Here is a 22,588-nt window from a genome sequence, read left to right as displayed (position 1 = left end):
TTTTTTATTTAGGTATAGTCTTTGATAAAAGCAATTGAATTTTGTGTATCTTATCTTTGTTGTAAGTGTCAAGCATTTGTTAAAAACTTCATATACATTTGATAATATGAATTATAGGATCTCCAGCCAGTGACTGCACACTTCCCTTATAGCTTCTAGTTATCATTATCCTTATTGCTAAATGACTAGTTTTTAATCCTGGCTGGAGAGAACCAAGACTGAGGTAAGCTATTTCCAAATGGTTCTTAATGCACTAGGAAAAAAGTAATATTAATAGATTAAGCATGTTTAACAATGCAATTTTTTGTCTTTTAAGAAATTATCTCAAGTAATCATTCTAAAAACTCAAAGTAATAGCTATTACTACTTTTTATAGTTGAAGAAATTAAGGTACAAAGATACCAAATCATGAGTTCAAGGTTACAGTAAGAGCAGAACTAGGATTAAGCACTGATGCTAACCTGGGTCCCATGACTCTTTCCTCTCACTATGCCATCCATCTTTCTCAAATAAGTATCACCATCCTAATACTCTCTTCCACATCTACTCCAGATACAAAGACTTAGTATTCTTGGTTTCCAATATTGTTCAGTATTTTTTGTTATTCAGTGAAATGGTCCCATACTTCTTTATAATCACTAGACAAGACCACCACACAAAGTCATTCTACATAAAAATATTTTTGAGAAATCTTTAAATCAAACTAAACATTTTCCCAACACCAGAGGGACAAAATAGGCAAGAGTTGTTCCACAATTCCTACAACCATTTTCTTTGATCATGAAATCCGTGTACTTGGGATCAAAGAGTAAATGCTTGTAGATTGAAGACACAGCCCATAATTTTAATGATTAAAATGTGTCCAAAAAGCTGAACCTAATTATTAATATATTGTATTTATTATCTTCTTGGTTAACATGCCCAGAAGCTAATGCCACAGTGGTGAGTCAAAGATACCACACAACAATTTACTTTATATTTCTAGATAAAATAACAAAATTACACTTACTACAAACACTACATCACTTTAACCTTCGGTTTCTTCCCACATCTTGTCTTCCCAGGGTCTTTATGTCATCTGACATGAGTGCGGGGCCTCTGAGAAGAAAGCCCACAGCAAGGGTACAGAAGCTGTGAGGAAATCTGGATAAGCAGCTAAGCAGGCTATTATTTGGCCTAATTACAAAGTCCTCTTCCTACACTTTAGAATCCAGAGGTTTCAGAAACAAAATTAAAACGGTGCCACAACCAAGTCATAGATGCAAGTCCAAATGCTTATAATTGCTCCATCGCCCCTATGAGAGGTTCTGATTAAAATAAGTCACATTGACCTTAGATGACATGGCCTTAGGGGCAATTATTCCCCAAGGGACTTAATTAAATGCAATTAGACCAGTGAGAGTGTATTTAACAAGGCCCCTTGCAATACCTATGTTTCCAATTTATCTTTCCAGCAACTTTCACTAATGATTTGATTCATTAAACATCCGTCAATGGATAATGATTGAATACTCACCTCTGCAAGGTGACAGTAGGATACCTGCATCCCATGATTCAGAAATTAGAGAGAAAAGACAGACACATGACAATTGTGTCCTAGATGTATGGAAAATAGTAGGAACTGATACAGGCCTGTATTAGGCCACTATTAATTATAACAAGAGTCTTGCAATGATTTCTGGCAATAATATGAGAAGCCACAAGCATTGTGCAAGTGATTCTGGACAAGGGAGGCACAATGTCAACTATGACTTCCTGGGTTAAAGCATGGGTGTCAGGAGGCAGCAGGCAGTAGTGGTCATCAGAGATGGGAATCAGAGAGGACCCTGAGAGGAAAAAGGAGGGGTCCAAGGTTAGAGAGTCCTGAGAAGGTTCAGGAGTGCACAGTCAGGGATGAGACAGGGTCTAGATAGTCAGAAACTGAGGTGAACCTGGGCATTTTAGATCTGAGCAAGGAATGAGTTTAGAATGAGCAGACTTCTGGGGCCCCAGAAGACTCAGACCCTGAAGGGAAAGGGGCAGCCTACCCAGACCAGGAAATCTGGAATAAACTGTGGTATTATAACCCAGACCACAGCCTTGGCAGCAGCAAACAGAATCTGGCAAGGGATTCCAGTCAGGTGTGGATACACAGCATTAACAAAGCACTGACACTACTAACTGGAGCCCCTGGTTTTCTTAGGGTGCTGCAAGAAAAGAAAGAAAAGAAACAAGTGAAAATTAAATTTTAAAAAATATATAGATGTAATCATCACAGAAAAGAAAAAAGCAATGTAGGATTCCTTACGTAATAGTTTTGATTTATGGGGACATGGAATGTGCATGAAAGTAGAACATCAAGTTGTCAGTGAGGCTAATTATATTTCTCTGGTTCGCCTGAAAACTGAGGAAACTTTTGCTCCAACCAGGAAGCTGCTGAGATGTTTCCTTGTTTGTTAGTTAGGCACTGTCTTACCCCAGAACTGCAGTAGAGATAAGGTCATGTGCAACTCCTAGTTACAGAGAGCAGTATGGAAAGGGAGTTCACCCGTATCTGATTTAGTGCTAGATGAAGAAAACAGGTGTGTGTGGGGGACGTGTTAATATTAGGAGAATCAGTTGGTTTCCAGGAGAAATGATAAGTTGTGCAGACGTGGAACAAGACATTGAAGGAAAAGTCTCTACTAGCCAGCTGAAAGACTAGGGCTGAAGTATAGACTTTGGAGTCATACATAGAGCTGATAAATGAAGGTGAGTAGGGAAGGCATTGTTACGTCTCAACATCATCATCTGTTATTTATATGAAATTCTTCCTGTTACCTCCATTTTTAAGGGGCTGGCTCATTTTACATAAGCAAGAGTATGCCTAGTGTTGTAGACTTTGACCCCAGTTGGACATGATCTTAATTAGACGGACAGCAGTGGAAGTTTGTGAACTGCGAACATCCGAAGGTGCAGTTTAAAAGATACCTGCTGCACAGAGGTGACAGAGCAGAGCCTAAGGGCTGGCTGGTCATCAGCAACCATTGGGCAGATGCTTAAGAAAATAGGGTTTATACCTCCATTAGTCACTTGAGTTAAGACTGGCTCATTTCAGCATTTGAAAAATCATGGGAGATATGCTAAAAATATTCTCTCTTGAGTTTTCAGTTATTTTCTGGTTGCTATCATGACGTCATTATCCTGGCCCTTCACATGGCATCCTGGAACTTCTGCTTCTATTCCAACCTAAACATCAAAGCCAAAAGCAAAATAAAAAGTAAAATAAACCCAAACAAAAATATTCTGTGGGGGAAATTACTTTTGAATAAAGGTTTTATTGGTTTATAAAACATCTGAATTTAGAATACAGTGGCCAAACACTTCAGGTACTCATTTTCTCACTGAGCCAGCTTTAGTGCCATTAACTATGGGTGAATGTTGGGGTGGGTATGACACCCTATATGCAGAAACAGGTCTGGGTCCATTGGCTTGGTGATAGCAAGGACAAGTGTGTTCCATGCCAACTCTGTTGAAACGCACCCAATATTGGAACAATAATTTAATGTAAGCAGCCAAACATGGACTTAGTCCAACCCCAAATGTCCTACTAAAACTGTGTGATGGCTCATAAAGATAGCTCTGTCTCTAGGAATTTTATGGACTAAAACAGTGTGTTGTAGTGATAAATAGCATCCCCAATACTTCCATTAAAAGCTATGTCTGTATTGCTTTGGACCACCATGCAGCAGAGAAACGTCCAGCAGAAGGAGTTAAGAATAAAGCCTGCACTCTCCTTTTCTTTCTTATGCTGCACATATGACTTCATTTTTTCCCCTAATCTTCAAACTGGAAAAAAGAAAATTCTATATAATCAAATGAAGGAATATTAAGGCGCTCCATTGTTTTAAGAAGGCATCTTCCACTCCGTCACTAATGTCCCTTCTGTGACAATCCATGATCCTGGATATGTTTCTTTTGGAATTATACCCACATATCTCTTAAACATCTTTAAATTTAAATTCAAATAATGAGAATTATGTGTTACATTGGGTTTCCCTTTTTGTACTAGATTCTGAGGAGCTCAGAGTGAAAATCAGTGCGGACTTTCTTATCCCAAGCACTTAAATACAATGATTTTCTGCCTTCTTTATCTGAATCCACCCTCTTTTTAAAAATCTCTATTGTAAGTATAGTTTGGCACGTTTTTTAATTTCTCAATATTTTGGAGGGGGTGTAATTTTTATGGGGGTATAAAGTTGAAGAATAGAAAGAAATAGAATTAGTTCTTTATTACCCATGCTTTGCATGGTCGTTATGACCAAGATATTTTTTCCAACACAGTGTGGCTTTTTTGAGTGGATAACATTAATGCACATCATACTATCTTGCCACTGAGCTTCCTATGGGATCTTGTTTATTTCGCTCCAAGTACAAAGGGTAGATTTAAGATGGAAAGATAGAAAAAGATGAGGTAAAGGGGGAGGAACAAGGGAAGAATACATAGTTTCTTGAACAAGTGAGTGAGAATAAAGGTGTTTTTGAGTAATTTTTATAAAATACTTTGACATTCTTTTTCTCTCTGAAATTGTACATACTTTCCCATTATTAGCATGAGTTATTGAGAGGTTATTATAATGGCAGTGCTTTATATGACATCAACAGAAGGAACGAGTACATGTAAACTTTTCATCATATGGTAGACCCATTGAGATAAATGCCAGAATTTTCCTGTAGGACGTATTAAATGTATTTTGATTTTATATTTGGTCTTAGATACTGAAATATTTTACTCTTACCCAAATCCTTTTGACCTTGGCAATTTGGGAACCAATATAATGTGTTTTGTGCTATGTTAAGATATCATCAACTATGAGATTTACAACTGCTAATGAAATTATAGGTTACTCAACAAAATGAACTTCTGGACTGGGCTTTAACTGATGGTTTAGGATGGGAATTTATAAGAGAAATTGTGAATGAGTTCATTCAATGAGAGAAAGAAATACCAAAATATGCTATTTCTTCTGGATTCCTGAAGACTAAAATCTTATTTATATTCTCAACAGGGTTAAAAAAAACCCATATTCTTTGGCTGAAATTAGAAGTGGAAATTGTAGATGTATTAGGATTATTTAATGAGATCTCTTGCATAAAATGAACAAGGTGATAGTCAAAAAACTAATTTTTCATTTTGAAATATGTGCACACTAGGGATGCCTGGGTGGCTCAGTTGATTAAGTCTCTGCCTTTGGCTCAGGTCATGATCCCAGGGTCCTGGGATCAAGTCCTGCATCAGGTTTCTGTCTTGATGGGGAGCCTGCTTTACCCTCTGCCTGCTGCTCTCTCTGCTTGTGCTCTCTCTCTTTTTTGGACAAATAAATAGATAAATAAATAAAATCTTAAAAAAAAATACATACATACACACACACACACACACACACACATATACATACACACACCACATGCTAAGGAATAACAAGGTACCCACCTCCTTAATAGCAACTTCTATTTTTTATTAGACTGATAGGAAAATTCAGTGGGAAAAGATGATAGGATATTGGTGCTTATACCAATAATTGCATTCCTTCTTCAATGAGAATTTCTTCATCTTTTCATTGCTAGAACACGGTAGTCCCCCCTGAGGCCTAACACACAGTAAGTCTACATTGGGCTACAGGATCTCTTCATTCTGACTAAATTAACCTTTCAAATTTGTCAAATAAACAGGCTCTGTTTCTGTTAATTGGCCATTTTATTGAGTAAACTGATTGACTTGAGCATTCATTTCAGGTCACTTAAAAATGTATACCTGCACTGGGTGTGGTGAAAAAATAATGAATACTGTTTTTCTGAAAATAAATAAATTTAATTAAAAAAATGTATACCTGCAGTATACATGATGTCTGTAGATTCAAAAGGTCTTATTGAAATCTAACGCTTGAAAACAAAAATGGCCATCTTTAAGTAGCATAGGAAACTGATACAAAGCCAATTCATTTTTTAAATTTCTTTTTAATTCACTTACTCAGCAGAAACTTTTTGAATAGTAATGGGAGAAACTATGAACCAGTCAGACCTATTATTTCTTTTGTCCCTGGAGCTTATGGCTAGAGATAGTGTTCTCGGTGCAAAGCTAGGAGTTAGTGCAGCGTTACATGGGAGGACATGGACAGGACATCTAACCCTGCTGGAGGTGGGGTGGGAGCAGAGAGCAGACTAGACTTCCCGGAGGAAATGACCAAAGCTGGAAGGTGTGATGGGGAGACTGATGCAATAAGAAGCAAGAAATACATGACCTATTTTTCACTATATCAAAAGAAAAGAAGAAAAAGATGAATGTGGAAAACTTGTAATTTCAATGGCAAGAATCTGCCAGGATTCCTTTTGTGATTTTCTTTGTGGAACAAGATGGGATACAATCATATTCTAAGTGTAGAAGAAAGAATGAGGAAGAAAAATCAGGATGGGATAATACAGGCAGGGAGAATTGTGCAAGTGAGATAGAAGGGTTGAGAAAAGTAAGGAATATAATAGGATTGCCAACAGCATTGAGAGGCCAGTTAAGATGAGTTCATGACTTTTTAGAGACATCATTTCCCATAGTTCTGTGATATCAACCAGCAGGATTCCATTGATCAGGTATAGATGTAGAGGAAATGGTGAGATGGATAACTGAGGGTAAAGGTTTTGTTAGGCTGGAGTATTAGAATAATCACGGGCAAAGAGTGAGTTTGAAAACATAAACCATCTAGTCTCACTTGAATAGGAAAAGCAGTAACTCTGGATGAAGCTGACAGAGAGGTTCAAGGTATTAGGAGTCTCAGTGGGGTCAAAAAACAATCTCAATAGTGCCTCATTAAGAGGGTTCAGTGATAAGGTGGGGGCCCACCCTTGGGGGAGAAGTTCCAGATGATGACACAGTGTAGTGTGTCTCTAAGGAACAGGTGACTGAAGTGAAGTAAAGGTAAAGTTCTCTGGAGTAGCATCCCTGGGTGTCAAAAGAGCATTCATGCTGGTGTGGGAGCTGCATAGGAGGATGTTAGGATATGAGAAATGATGGAAGACTCTGAACCATGTGTTAGGCTCACTAACAAACTGAAAACAGGATAGCGAGCATTTCATAGAAGCAGAGTTTGTAAAAGATCCTGGGGTAGTTATAGCATGGGGAACAGATAAACACCAACCACATCTGTCCCAGGCTGGGAAAGTGAGCAGCTTCTCCTAGAGAAGGTGTCAATAACTCACTATCGTCAGGAGAGAGCTTCTGGGAAGAAAGATGAAGAGCTAAGGATTTAGACGCAAAGAGGTGCCATGACTTGGTCACCAAATAAGAAACTCAGGTTTTATCAATACCCCTTGGTTCTTAAGGTTCTAATACTTGCCATAGACTTCTACTTCAAGTACTTGCAACTCTCTGCCAAGGAATTCTATGACTGCAGGGCAAACAGAATGTGCAGGAGAGGGCTTATGCCCCAGGACCAACACTTAACAAATAATGGAAAAAGACAGTGAATACATGTCCACGTTCCTTTGCCCCCAGATAGTACAACTCTAAGGTATGTTCTCTACAGTTTCCCAGAGTCCCCAGAGGTGAGCTATAGTTGTTCACACCTGCTCATTAATGCATTCTGCATTGGTCTTTCCTTGTTTGTCTTTTGTTCCCCCCCTCCTTAGCTTCCTCGGATCGTGTTGCCTCCTCAAATGCAAGATGCCCATCTACATTTGAATTTCATATAAAAAAACATTTTTAGTGTAATTATATCCCAAATATTGCATGGGGCACACCTTATACTAAAACAATTTTTTGTTATTTATTTGAACTTCAAATTTAGCTGAGTTACTGCATGTTTATTTGCCAAATCTAGCAACCCTATTTGGGATTGCCTTTCAAATAATCAGTGTGTATTCCTATCCTTGCCTCAAGATCTGCTTCTGATGGAGCCCAAAGTAAGATAGTCAGCACTATTCCAGAGGGATAAACTGTGAAGGAGAAAACAAACTTGAGAAGCAACATTCAAATAAGATTGAAATTATAAATGACTGTCTTTCTATTGCCAGCTCTGAAGTTACTAGGAAAAGGCTACAAACCAGCCTCAGCACATTTAGCTTGATTTGTAAAAGCCATCACCTCATCAGAAAAGCACCTGTTATCCAGTCACCTTTATTAAACTCAATGCCAAGTATCATTAGTACAGCAATGCTATGATGATATGTATTCATTCCATCAGCAAATGACCTAAATGTCTATCACTGGAGAACAACCTCTGTTTCAATAAAATAATATAACTGAATAGGAAAAGGGGAGGCCATGAATCCCTGGTGATCTCCTGGACCCCCCACTTCCTAGCAATAAGTTGGGCTTGATTACATGAACACTGGGAATCCCAGATGCATTATTATTAATGAACTTGCAAACTGAGGCTTAATTAAAACCCCAAGTGTTTACTTGTTGCTGTTCCTCCCAAGAGCTCCCTTTGCAAATTCTGCATAGAAGCTGTCTTGCTCATCTACCCCAACAATATCGCCAACGTTTTCCAAGCTGATACTCCTTGTTTCCTAATTTCCTTATTTCCTTATTTCCATGAAAACCTCCAAGCCTTGATGGTGTGTGGCTTCATTCCTCATCAGTGTAAAACTAGGCCTTTCAGAATATCTGCATTTCCTCCAACATGTCTGGAGATTCCTGTGTCTTGAATTTCAATAGCAGAAGTTCAGTTTTTATCACTTTTGCTCATGTGCAGTGAATACGGATTGTTGGTGCTGTTGCAAAGTTGGGTTCGAGTCAGGTATAAAACATGTTCATGTATTAAACAAAATTGTTGGTTTAATGAATGTGTGGTAACTTCTCTAAATATTTAAATGATGTCCCATTGGTGCAATCTAATTTGGGCATCCACATTATTTGTATCTCTATTTTTAAAATTTAATCTATTTAAACTAAAATGAAACAAAAAAACCAGTTCACCCATTTCTCTCATCCTCTCACCCCTGCCTCTGGCAAGCTCTGATCTCTTCTTTTCTCTGGATCTATGACCTTGTTTTCTTTGTTATAAATTCCACACATAAAAGAGATCATACAGTATTTGTCTTTCTCTATCTGACTTATTTCCCTTAGCAAAATGTTCTTTTGGTCCATATTGTCACAATGGCATGATTTAATTATATTTTTAATTTTTTGAGAAAACTCCATACTGTTTCCCATAGTGGCTGCAGCAATTTACATTCCCACCAACAGTGCACAAATGTTCTCTTTTCTCCACATCCTCGCCAACACTTGTTATTTCTTGTCTTTTTGATACTAGCCATTCTGCCAGATGTAAGGTGTTATCTCCTTGTGGTTTTGATTTGCATTTCCCTGATGATTAATGATATTGAGCATCTTTTCATCTACCTTTTGGCCATCTGTATGTCTTCTTTGGAAAAAAATGTCTATTCGGATTGCCATTATTTTCATGTATAGTACCAATCTGTGGCAGTATCAGCAAACCTCAGGGCTACTATCAGCACTTGAGTCACTGGGGAATGCTAGTGAAGTTCACTTTAAAGAAAATAATTCTCACTTTTATATGCATTCACAGGCTTCCTTTTGATTTCCACAGTGAGCCTATTGACTTCAATTGGTCCTTTCAGGATCACTTAGAAGGCCAGAGACTCATCGTGTCCTGATTCATTGACTTTGCTCTGTGCTCGGCACTTGTTTGAAGTCTGTGGGGTTCTGTCTAAAAGAAGCTCAATAGGCAGCAAGAGAGGCAAGTGTCTAGTCTCAAACCTCCCTTGTAAAATGATTACAAAACCAAGTGGAGACTGGGGAAACTGGGTATCATCTTGACAATGAGTCATCTTCAGAAAATGAGTACTCAGATCCAGCATGGCAAGAGAATGACTACAAAAGAAGGGACTTTATAAAGGGTCTTACATCTTTCTCCCCTGCCTGTGCAAACTTCACCATTTTGAAATCTCAAGAAGTTGGTCCTACACCAGAGTTTGAAGGCAAATGATCTCCTGATTCACAAATCATGAAATTGTTTGAATAAAAATTGAAATCAAGATGAATGAAGATAACTATCTTCATTTACTTTCATCATATATTCCTAATTGTAGTTCAGGATTTTCCCTGTAGAATGAATGGCAGAAATCCTGCCCAGAGGAGCTTTAAGGGTTCCAGAACAATGCACAAAATCACAATGAGCCTTCTCCTATCTGCTTCTTTCTGAGGTCAGCATTGTTCTAATAATAAGGATCAGATGGTTTTTCTATTAACGGCAACTTGGGGCAATATGTACTTCGTAAGACCAGTCTGAAGAACCATAGTCCTGATGTCCCCTTTCCTTGCTCCATGTGGTTAATCCTACACTATATTTGAACATTAGAAAATGACACAGTAACATAGATTGATTGTGGGGGAGGGTGCTCAATGACCAGGCATCCCAGGCTTTGCACTTCACCCATGACCAAGGGCTCTCCACCCATTCATACTCTAATTCAACTTTGTAATTAATTTTATTTAACTGTTAAACACATTCTGAGTGATTTTTAGATCATTTAGTGTCTAGATTGTGCTCATATGATGTAAGATGAAGTGACTGAAACATGCAAAAATTCACACAAAGTGGGAATTTTTCTGTGGGATTGAGCCAGTTAGCTATTTCATGGAATTCAACAGTTCATTTTTAAAAAACATTTTATTTATATATTTATTTTTTTTTCAATAGTTCATTTGTAAGAATGACTTTTATTATTTGAACTTGGCTGGGTATACCAACGTTTGCCAAGAGGATAGTTTTTTCATAATGTTAATGTCTTCAGACTATCCATGTGTAACCTTCATGCTGTTCTCACCTTCATAGGAATTTGGAAAGACCTTAGTTGAAAAATTAAAATTCATAGGCATCTCCCCCCAAACTTTTCTTCCTTCCTTCCTTCCTTCTTTCCTTCCTTTCATTCTTTTCTTTTTTCTTTTCTTTTCTTTTTTTGTCACTGTTTGTAGAGCACACCTCAGAGTCTTCTGGGAGCCTGTTTTTACTATACAGTTTTTCCAAAGATCCAGGGCAAGGGCCACATCATTTTAATCTGGAAAATGACTCTTTTGAGCAAGTACCAGATAAAGTTACTGATTTACGAAAGCTTTTATCAGCCTCCTGATGGCTTTTACAGAGTGGAACACTACATGACCCATGTGATTTGTTTTCATTTACAAAGGTGCAGAGGCTTTGAATTTAAAAATGGAACATTTTCTTCTCGTGCCAAATGTAAACAATTTAACATCCATTTCCCATCCAGCTATTTTACCAGTTCAAAAGAGTTTATATGAATCTTATCTGTATTATATTTCCTGCTGATTGGCAGTACCTCCTCCTTCAGCTGGGAAGCCAAAAATGTGTTGGCTCAGATTTGAACAGGAAAGGAATAACAAAGAAAACTGGGAAATAAACATAATGAGCGGTTACAGGGTGCTGAAAACTATACTTATCGTTTCTTATTCTCGCAGAGTTGGTGCTGCCATATTGATTTATGCCTGGGAAGTTTTTATGGAAACACACAACAAAAGCTTCAGATTATTTTGTCAACAAGAAAACACAGTTTACCTTATCTTCAAAGTCCCCATTTATTCCTGATTTGAACAGTTCCATATTCCGTGCTTGCTGAGATCTCTGTGAGCCCTGGAGGAGATATGCATTGGATACAGTAATTCACCATAAGAGTTAAAGGCCCCCAGAATGTCACAGAGCTGGTTTTCTAGTCCAGACGAAGAATTCTGGGGGAACCACGAGCAGTCTGGAGAACAAAAAGTATTGTGGCTCTTCCAGGCCGACTTAGAGTCAGTTTACTGAGCCCCAGAGACCCTTTTTTTTTTTTTTTCCTTCCAGAATGCAAAAGACATTTATTTGGCATATTGTTTGAGGGTCTTTAAGTTTCTTTCTCACATTCAAGGCCTGGACAGTTGGAAAGGGGAAGAGGGAAAGAACAAAAACAGCCGTCTGGACATTTTCTAGTGGAGTATCATGTTTATAAACCCTTTCCTTGCCTTGTCCTAACAATACATTATGAACTGAGATAAAATACTAGATCATAAACTTGGACCTCACTGTAAGGATGACAGGCAAGCATTAATAGTTTTCTTTCCAAAATTAAACTTTAATTTGTTTTAAGATTATGTGACCAACAATTTATGTTAAAGGCCCTCCCTCTAGCCACCTTCCCAGAAATTTTCTCAGTTGCCATTGGCTTTGCCACCCCACATTCCCTTAGACTGTCTGCTCTACACTCTGCCTGCAATTTTCACTCCACTCTCATGCTTCAGTTTAATTGGACTTAATAAGTATTTGGGGAGGGTATGTAATTTTTCAATAGATACCCTGCTTTTCCTATCGATAAACATCATGACTATCACCACTATCTAACAAATAGATGTTCATATTAAAGATAAGACATAATGTAAGGTAACTTTAGGACTAATTAATGAAGGATAGATGTAGATGTGCTTTCTGAGGCTTTCTGGGCAAAATGCATTTGGCAGACAGAGCATTACAGGCACCCCACGTTCTAGTCCTTGACTAAGACGTGTAACCTCTTTGAGCCTCTACTTTAATCACCAATTAAATGGGGGTATGGAGCTGAGAACTTGGAAAGTCTGTGATTCCTGCAAGTTTTTTTTAAGCTTTTAAGCTTTGTGTTTCTAGGAAGCTGACCATGACCTCAAAAATTACTTCCTGGGTATTAGATGTCCTTGCTATGAGGAGTGCAAAGTGTTTTACTAGAATACACATGTACTTATCTTCAATATTAATATTTTACATCATTGAGTGCTATTGGCTCACCAAGAGTTCACCCATCAGATAACTTCTCATTCATTAGCCAACACACTGGTGCAGTGGGTCACAGTATAAATGGCCACCTGCAGTATAGTGACATTCCAAAGAGCAAATAGAATGGTGTATATGATGGACAAATAAATGGTAAACTGAAGTTCACCAACCAGAAATTGTAACTGACAATTAACAGCAGTTTCCTAGCCTCCTGTTCTTTCCTCTATACCATGACACCTGCCTTCTTTTTCTTTCTCTGTACAAAAAAATACACTGATTTCCTGTCCCTGTATTTACATTTGGTTTCCGTTTGAAAGGTCATCGGTTATTTGGACAATGATAACAAGATATTTCATTAAAAAGTAATCTTCAAATATTGAGCAACTCCAGAAATGGAATACACTCATTAAGTTCATTTGATGATATGCAGTGTATGTACACAGTTAAAGCTGGAGGAGGAGGTGTACCATTTCCCCAGCCTCGAAAACCCAGCCTCAGATATAAGATTATGTTTCAAGAAAGTATAAGTTCATTTAAGAAATATATGCAAAATAAAGGGCCTGCTCAGTTGGTTAAGCATCTGCCCTTGGGTCAGGTCATGATCAGCCTTGCATCCAGCTCCTTGCTCAGCGGGAGTCTGCTTCTCCCTTTACTTCTCCCCCTCCCCCAACTTGTGCTCTCTTTCTTTCTCTTTCTAATAAATATAATCTTAAAAAAAAAAAAAAGATATACCCTAAGTGTACATTTTGCTTCTTATCAAGATACTAGTCCTTTGAGCAGTAAGTTCAAATTATATGCCCAAAGAATATCTGTTAAAACAATGAATGGGTAAGTGAATAAGTTGCCTCTATATTAATATATAGTTGACCCTTGAACACAGGTTTGAACTGCACAGGTCCACTTACATGTGGATTTTTAACATAGTACAGTACTGCCACTGTATTTTCTCTTCCCTATGATTTTCTTAATAACATTTTCTTTTCTCCAGTTTATTTTATTGTCAGAATACAGCATATAGTACATGTAAAATACAAATATGTGTTTATCAATTGTTTATGTTATCAGTAAAGCTTCCAATCAACAGTGGGCTATTCATAAAGTTCCAGTACAGTCCAAAATTATACATGGATTTTTGACTGTGAAAAAATTATGAATGCCTCTAATTTCCACATTGTTCAAGGGTCAACTGTATATTGCACTGGTCACTGACTAGTGCGTGATGTTTATTATGTAGTCTACTTCACCAAAGTTGGAAAGTTGGAGAAATAATATTAGTATGTCTCATATGATTTTTTTTTCTTTATCTGTTTGTTTTCTTCTCCAAGGACAGAGCATTAGGCTTATCAGGTATACAATTTTTTTAGGCGTCTTTGAGATTTAAAACTATGTAGCGCTTTCCTAAAATGTCATTCTTTTAGATAGATAATCTGATGCCTCGTGCACATCCGATGGAGACAACCGTTAGGTTCATTTATATCAGTTACTGGCTGGACTGGTGCCATAGAGCTAATTACTTGATTTTCCTTGATATAAATGATGGAATGGGGTCCACATCATCTCCCGGTTCCCTCATGGCATTAATATCCTGTGGCTCTATGAAAGCAGCAACTGCACATACCGAATGGCCTTTGTTCACTGTAATATGTAATGGGGAAAAAAAGGATAGCATTTATCCATGGTTATCTTTGCATAGTGGGATAATTGGTAATTTTTAACTTATTTAAATTTTTTGGTAAGAACTTTTTTACAATGAACATTCATGATTTTAAAATCAAATGAGACAAACTTTGTTTTGTTTTATTTTAAGAAAAAAAAAAATTCCTCGGGCTTTGGGTGGCTCAGTCAGTCTTTGGCTCGGGTCATGATCCCAGAGTCCTGGGATCAAGCCCTGCATTGGGCTCCCTGCTCACCAAGAAGCCTGCGAGAATTCTTCCTCTTCCACTCCCCTGCTTGTGTTCCCTCTCTTACTGCGTTTCTGTCAAAAAACCAAAAACCAAAACCAAAACAAACAAACAAAACAAAGCAAAAAACTAAAGGAAGAAAAACAAAAGGCAATGATATTATTAGTTTCCGTGTTCAGGTCTACAGCCGTGCTTTTCAGACTTTTCTGGGTCCCATACTGGAGGATCTGATTCAGTAAATCAGAATGAGGCCTGCACATCTGTGTTTTAGCAAGCTCCAAGATCACACTCTGAGGAACCTGTGTCTACTAGTGAAGCATCATATGGATATAGTGCTTTGAGTCAATCATAGTGATAATTATTCCTTATCTGTGACTCCCACACTTATAAGGAAAAACTTCTGCATCAAATAGTATTTAACTGGGAGTGCCTGGGTGGCATAGTCAGTTAAGCGTCTGACTCTTGGTTTCAGGCCTGAGGGTCATGATCTCAGGGTTGTGAGATCGAGCCCCAAGTCAGGCTCCATGCTCAGCTCAGACTCTGCTTGGGATTCTCTCTCCCTGGCACTCTGCTTTCCCCACCCCTATGCGCGTTCTCTCAAATAAACAAATAAGTCTTAAAAAACAAAAGAAAAAAAAGCAACATAAGGATCATCTAGGGCTAAAGAATTGCCAAAGACTCAGCTCCACTGAAAAATGGTGTTTCCACCCCAGATGGCACTTAAATAACCGAAAACGGGCAGCTCACTATTCCAGTTTATTCCGTTTGGGTCCTGAAGACCCAGGATCCTCCAAAACTGCACACCAAAACACAGACTGATATTTACACTCAGTGATCAGTGGTTTGGAACAGATCTTTTTCTGGAACTTTGGTACTAGAACACACTCTCCGTAATGGAATTATGGGTCATCACTCAGCAATGGATTAGCTGGTCAGTGAACGGAACTCACTGTTTCATCATCAGGGTTCCCTTGAAATGTCAAGAAAGAAAAACTCAGAGGGAAAGAGCGAGAAAGGAAATGGCTTCCTAGGGCCCTCAATAGTAACTTATAAGGGCTAAAGTTTGTGTGATGAATTCTGACTTCATTATGATTTTGTTGATTTGACCACATTACTGAGGTCTATATGACAGAAGAAAGGAGAAATGGATCCTCCAGCCACAGAATGCTTTCACTTTATAAGTCCTCATTTAGGAAGCAGCAAAAATACTAATATTTATTGTTTTTTCAGTACTTATGATCAGAATGTTTGTTTCTCCCTAAAGTTCCTATGTTGAAGCCCTGACTAATCTCCATTGTGATGGCATTTGGGGATGGAAACTCTGGGAGGTAAATAAGGTTAGGTGAGGCCATGAGGATGGAGTACTCATGATAGTGGCCTTGTAAGAGGACACAGTGAGATCAGTCTCTCCATGCTCAGGCACCGAAGAAAGGCCATGTAAGGACAGAGGGAGAAGGTGGCCATATGCAAGTCAGGAACTAAATCGAATGATCTCTTGAGCTTGGATTTCCCAGTCTCCAGAATGTTGAGAAATAAATTTCTGCTGTTTAAGCCACCCAACCTGTGGTATTATGTTACAGCAGCCTGAATACGGCACTGTTAAGACAGTGCTTAAGTGCATTATCCGATTTAGTCATCCCCACATGGCCACTTTGAAGAAGAAACCCCAAATCACCAAAATCTTTTACTGTTTTCAGGGTCAGTGTCACTTTGGCAACAGTGTTCTTTTATGTTTCACCGTAGGCTTATAGCTAAAGGATCTTGGTACATATCTTACGTGTGTGTGTGCAAGAACCTGTCGTGCTCATATGGGAGGTGTAAGGTGTGTTTTGAGCTCCTGACCCTGCAATGGGGCGGATACTGGATTCACTTTATTGAGCATTTAATTCCCTCCCATTTTCCTCTAAGCAGTTCTCTGTCTCCACATTATTCCCAGAGGGGAAAAAGGAAGGATGCAGGAAGAGGGGGAAAGGAAGAGAAAAGAAAACCAAGAGTGAAAAGAGAAGACACCTGGGTGGCTCAGTTGACCATCCAACTCTTGATTTCACCTCAGGGTCATGAGATGGAGACTCCCACCCACCCAGGCTCTGCGCTTCTCAGGAAGTCTGCTTAAGATTTTCTCTCTCCCTCTCCCTCTCCCCATCACTCAGGCGCTCTCTTTCCCTCTCAAAAAAAAAAAAAAAAGAGAGAGAGAGAGAGAAAGGGAGAGTGATAAGAGGGTTTTCCCTCTCAAAAAAAAAAAAAATGGTAAGAGAGAAGTAAGAGAGCAAATGGAGTGACTTTGAGGATCGCTCCTTTCTCCTGCCCCGCCCTCTGCTCTGTCCCCAAATTCCCAGGCTGCTGCCAGACACACCCCACACCTCTTGGATCCATTCCTTAACCTTGTGCCTGCTGAAGGTGTCACCTCCCTCTCCAAGTTCTGCCCTAGCACTTCGGCTAGAAGCTAAAATACAAGATTTCTGTTGCACCAAGAGACAAAGAAAACACAAAAACCTACAAAGGATTTCCGACACTTTCCAATTCTTCAAAACCACAGCTCCTTCCAGCCCTTCATGAGGTGGCCCTCCAGCATGTCTTCCCTCCCAGCTCCGGAGACCTTAAATGTATGCAGCACGGACACCAGGAGCCCTCTTCAGACTGAATTCCGAACTGCCCATTACACATCACCCCATTATGCATTCCATTCCTTGGGGTCTTATTGGGGGGATGTACATCACTGAGGAAAGAGAGGCCGTTAGGGTACAGTATATTTTAAAACACAATTAAAATAAACTCTTCATGTGGAAATGTAAAAGGCGTTTGTATTCTATTAAAGCCTTTGGCCTTACCAACTGCAGAGTGCTCTGTAACAAGGTCATTAGTAACCAGTCTAATGGGCAACAGGCATCAGCTGCACAAAAACAAACAGGGGCCCCAAACACCACAATAACTTCCCGTACCTGCTCTTGTTCACTTGCTGAGCCCTCAAACATTGGGAGTTGCTGAAATACATAAAAGCGTAACAGCTTGAGTCAATATTTACCAGCCTAAGCGAGTGATTTTATTTAGTGAGATGACTAAACCCCTTTGAATAAACACATCTTGCAGAGAACAATCCCAGGCAGGCACTGGGGGAAGGGCTAAGGCAGAACTGGTTCTGTCCTCAGGCTGGGGCTCAAAGACTGTAGAGGGGCCTTCTCTGGCCACTCACCTGCACTTCTCCGCCACCTAGGGCAAGAGATCCAGTCCAGGCACAAGCTGGGAGAACTCTCCCCTCCAGCCTGCTCTGGCTTCTGAATTCATGGTTCTCCTTGTGTCACTGGAAGGTTTCATAAACACTCGTTCCTGGGCCCAGAGGTGCTGATTCGGTTAAGTGCAGGGTAGGGCCTGAGGATCTGCGTTTCTAAAAAGCTGTTGGTTCTGGGAGCACACTGAGAACCCCTGGTTTAAGCCCAGCTCTGTGCGATAGAAGTGTAATGCAAACCACAGGTGTAGTTTGAAATTTTTCGGTGGGCATGTTAAAAAAAAAAAAAAAAGGCAATCAGAAACAGATGAAATTAAGTTTAATAATATATCCCAAATATAATTAATTAGAAACATAACCAATGTAAAAATGACTGAAATATTTTATGCTATTTTTTTTGTACTAAGTCTTCAAATGCCAGTATGTATTTTATACTTGCATCGCATCTCCGTATGGACTGGCCATATTTCAGCAGTTCCACAGCTGCCTGTGGCTAGTGGTTGTTTTATCACAGAGTGTAGTTCAAGACTGTGCTCTGGGTATACAGAACCCAGGATCAGGATTTCCAGGACCTACAGCCATAAGCCTACCTCCAGAGCCCGAGTGTCCCCACAAGTGTGTGTCTTGCTGTTGGAATAGAATGCACAAACCCAGGCTCAAAGTTTGTCTTGGTGCTGGGAATGAGCTGAACAGGTGAAGAGTATTGGAATCAACTTGGACATAAGGGCTGGGGCATCTGTACATATGAGCATGAGGCCCCCTGAGGTGTGGGACTGAGGTGGAGGAGTGGAGAAAAGGGGCAAACCCAGAGGGAAGAAGGGAGAGGCGAGAGAAGAAAAGGCAGAGAGGAAGAAAGGGAGAGAGGCAGAGAGGGAAGGAGAGAGAGCTATGATTGAGTCTGTTGCAGCCTCGCTTCGGTTACAGAACAATCCATTCCCATGACACACCCTCAGTGAGTTTCACAGAAAATTCTGGTGACCACCAGACTTGCACTGTCTCACCTGTCTTCAGGACACTCCAGGACTCCTAAGAGAAAATACCTCATATGCCTTCCTGCTGCAGGGCTCTGCTTCCTGGCTTTTCTCCTTTCTTTTGCAAATGGCTTGGGGTCTAACTTGAAGGAGTGGTCATAAAGAGAATGATTACTTTTACACTGGCTGAAATGAGGAGAGGATTCTGTGAGGAGGGATTTATACATGAAAATCAATACCAGCATTGGAAAGCATCCCCTTTTGCCCATATAAGTGCTGCCCACAGGGTCCAGAGCTGGAATTAACCTGATCCTTTTTATTATTATTATTATTATTACTATTTTTAATAAAGCTGCTTTATGATAGACTCTGATATGAGCTCCCACTCTGCAGCTGCACCAGTGTGAAGGAAAGGAGCAAATAGTTTCATTTAAGAATTATCTTTTATCGCACTTGGTTCTGTACCCCACTTCCACCCACCAAATCCTCCTACAAGTCTCCAGAAAGTCAAAAGGAGAGAATGAAATTAAGCTTTTTATGAGCAGAAACTCATATTTACCAACATAATATGAACATTTCTCAACATTACCAACATAAAAGACAATGAGCTCATTGCCTGATTTTATAGGTTGTTTAATTTGTGATTTGCGATAATAAAAATTAACTTTTGTACAGATGCCATACTGAATGCTTACTGTTGGCCAGACTCCATGCTTGGTACTTTGCTTACTTCTCTAATTTTTTTCAACAATCCAATCAGAAGAAATGAGACCCATGTCTTTCGGAGGGAATAAGTGCTTGATAGCCTTTCTCCTACCAAAGTCTTTTTGACTCTCCAAAAGAGAGTCTCACCTCTCACGTATCTGTGCCAGTTATTGGGGCAAGCATCTGCCATTCTTTCCGTTAGAACCTACAAAGATGGGGTGGTAAGAAATTGCTTTTGTGATAACCCAAGAGTCAGTCCTTGAATCCTCCCTCATTCTCACACCTCACAACCAATTTATTGATAAATCCCATTATTCTACATTTAAGAATCTATCAGACTCTGGGGGTGCCTGGGTGGCTCAGTCCGTTGGCTGTCTGACTCTTGGTTTTGGCTGAGGTCATGATCTCTGGTGGTGGGATCAAGCCCCACATCAGTTAGGGAGTGTGCTAGAGATTCTCTCTCTCTCCCTTTGCCCCTACCCACCCCCATTACGTGTGTGTGCACTTTCTCTCTAAAATAAATACGCTTTAAAAAAAATAAAATATATCAGACTCTAAGAATGGTTCACTTCCACTAGTTTCCCCTCCACTGGTCATTAACTTCTGCTCTCATCCCCATACAGACTCTGCTCCACACGGCAGCCAAAGTGAAACTTGAGTAAGTTAGGTCCTACCCAGTGTGTGTTTAAGATCTTCCAGTGGCTTTCCATCTCATTCAGAGTAACGGTCACATTCGTTGCAATGGCCTATAAGGCTCTACATGTTCTTCACACACACACAAACACACACACACACATTCTTCTGATTTCAGCTTCTTCCACTTCTGTCCTTGCTCACACCCTTCAACTACACTGTCTCGATGCAGTTCTTCAAAGTCACCAAACACCCTCCAGCATCTAGGCCTTTGCACTGACGATTCCCTCTGCCTGGAACATATTTTCCTTGGCTAATAAAATAGTTCACTCCCTCACTTCTATCAAGTTTCTACCCAAAGGTTTTCTTACCAGAGAGAATCCTGCCCAGGCTATTGTGTAAGAATAGCAATCTCTCATCCCTTATCTTCCCTGAGCTGCATTTCTCTATAGCACTTTCCACTGCCCAACATTTAAATATTTATTTGTTTCCTATCTTTGTCTTTCTTATACTCCACCTTTCTGGTAAAGATATTAGTTCCATTGAGGTTTATTTGATTCACCCCAAAAGTTTCTGGAGTAGTTTCTACCAGGCAGAGGATGCTCTGTAAATATTTGCCAGATGAATGAATGACAACCATTTGGGAAAATTAGACATAGGAAAGGAGGTGATAAAATGAATTTTAGGACAACCCATTGGGTGCCCAGACAGTAAGAGCCTCCTCAATTAGGAGCCAGTCCTGACAGGATCCCTCAAATGCAAATTCTGGGGAGTTTTGAACACCATTTCTGACCAGGAGCTCAACACTTTAGTGCTGATAACACTTTGTAAGCTTTTGTACGTGGCATCCATGGCACTTGAATAAAGCAAGAGCACTGCAGTTAACAACCTAAATTGTTTCTCACGATTCTTTGTATTGCTCAGACCTTAGAGGACCAGTTGGCATCAGAGTGGGACTTCAGGCATGGGTGGTCATTCCTCTTTCCATTAGCTATGCTGTCTCATCTGTCTGAATCCTTTGAGCAGAAAAGTATCAAGAACTATTGGAAATTTGTAAATTTAGCCAAGTCTTTGTACCAGATGTGTCCTTCCAGGTGACTTTCCACACCTTGAGCAGGGAAGGCTCATGGATTGGGCATTGGGCATAAATCAGAGTTAGGGAAAGCTGATCTGCCACACAGAGGGTAATCTGAACAAGGTTCAACATATAATTCAGCTCTTTCTACTCTGCTATCTGATGTGAACCTAGCTGCCCTAAGGATGATAATGTTGCAGAAAGCTTCAAAATGGAACACAGACCAATTCAAATTGACCTTTGCGAGCTGGCAAGCTAAAAACAGTGTTTACCTGCACAGACTCGGTCCCAGGCAACGTGGTAATTCCCAACTCTCTCTTTAACGTTGTCTGGCTTTGGGGATCTTGCCGTACATGCTGGGCTATCATTATTGGTTCAATTAACAGGTAATTTTTAAACCTTGGTGTCATCTTGTTTGGTGTAGACACAGTCTCATAGCAGGTATGTGTGCCTCATGGATCTGAAACACCAGCCTGTATCAGGAAAGCCTGGGAGGAAGGCTCCAGCCTCCCAGCAATATTAGAGTGTGTCTTTGGCTGCCACAGCAGAAGAATAGTTCACAAAGGTAATATATTCTGGGAGCCTGCTGGAATGCTCAACTGACAAGAGCCCTGTTGAGATGATGTTCATTCCCCCGGGAGTTTTTCTGTTTACATGTGCCTTTACTCATCTTTCAGCTGAATCAGAAAGCTGAATGAAAACTGCACTGTTTGAGAACACAAAATGGATTTTGATGCTTAAAAGGACTTTCATACAGAGAAACCCAGACTTAACAATCTTCACGTGTAGTTCTAAAACCTTAGAATTGGGGGGTTTGTCTGGGACTGTAGAGATTGCCTTCTGTGTAGTCCAATATGGTAGTTACCAGCCAAAGTGATTTGGCTATTTATGTTGCAATGTAAATTAATTTATTTCAAGTAAAATTAAAAATTCAGAAAAAAGTCTTTCAGTCACACCAGCTAGTCACAAGTCACACGAAGTTAGTGGCTACCATATTGGACAGGACAAATATAGAACATTTCCATTATTGCAGAAAGTTCTACTAGGCAGCACTATATAGACTACTTCCTTCATTTTATAGAAAAGAAAACAAAGGCTTATAATGGTCAAGGTCAAGTGTCTTGCTTTCTTATCTTAAAGACAGTGGCTTGGCTGATATCTTAGAAAAGATCCAGTTTGTCTTATTCTGTCCTTTCATACTACCAGGCCATCTCCCATCTCTGATGATAGTATCAAATGTTATTCTAATAACATCCAGCACAAATACAAATGAAGGAAAGCAGGCTGGCGACACAGTTAGCCTATAACTGTCC

General features: G+C 39.7%; 1 protein-coding gene across 1 annotated transcript in view; it reads right to left on the bottom strand.

The window, feature by feature from the left end:
- LOC131812158 (uncharacterized) overlaps window positions 1-21,685 on the bottom strand; it is a 94,609-nt gene extending 72,924 nt beyond the window's left edge. Inside the window, exons 1-2 of the mRNA XM_059141246.1 lie at window positions 21,548-21,685; window positions 17,497-17,649 (exon numbers count right to left, since the gene is read on the bottom strand). Of these exons, the coding sequence (XP_058997229.1) occupies window positions 17,497-17,649; window positions 21,548-21,685 (291 nt within the window). The remainder of the gene's footprint in view (window positions 1-17,496; window positions 17,650-21,547) is intronic.
- Between the last annotated feature and the right edge of the window lie 903 nt (window positions 21,686-22,588).

Source organism: Mustela lutreola, chromosome 12, assembly GCF_030435805.1.
Source record: "Mustela lutreola isolate mMusLut2 chromosome 12, mMusLut2.pri, whole genome shotgun sequence".
In the NCBI taxonomy this organism is placed as follows: domain Eukaryota; kingdom Metazoa; phylum Chordata; class Mammalia; order Carnivora; family Mustelidae; genus Mustela; species Mustela lutreola.
Note: the sequence above shows the minus strand (reverse complement) of the source record. Positions and strands in the feature narration are given on the sequence as shown.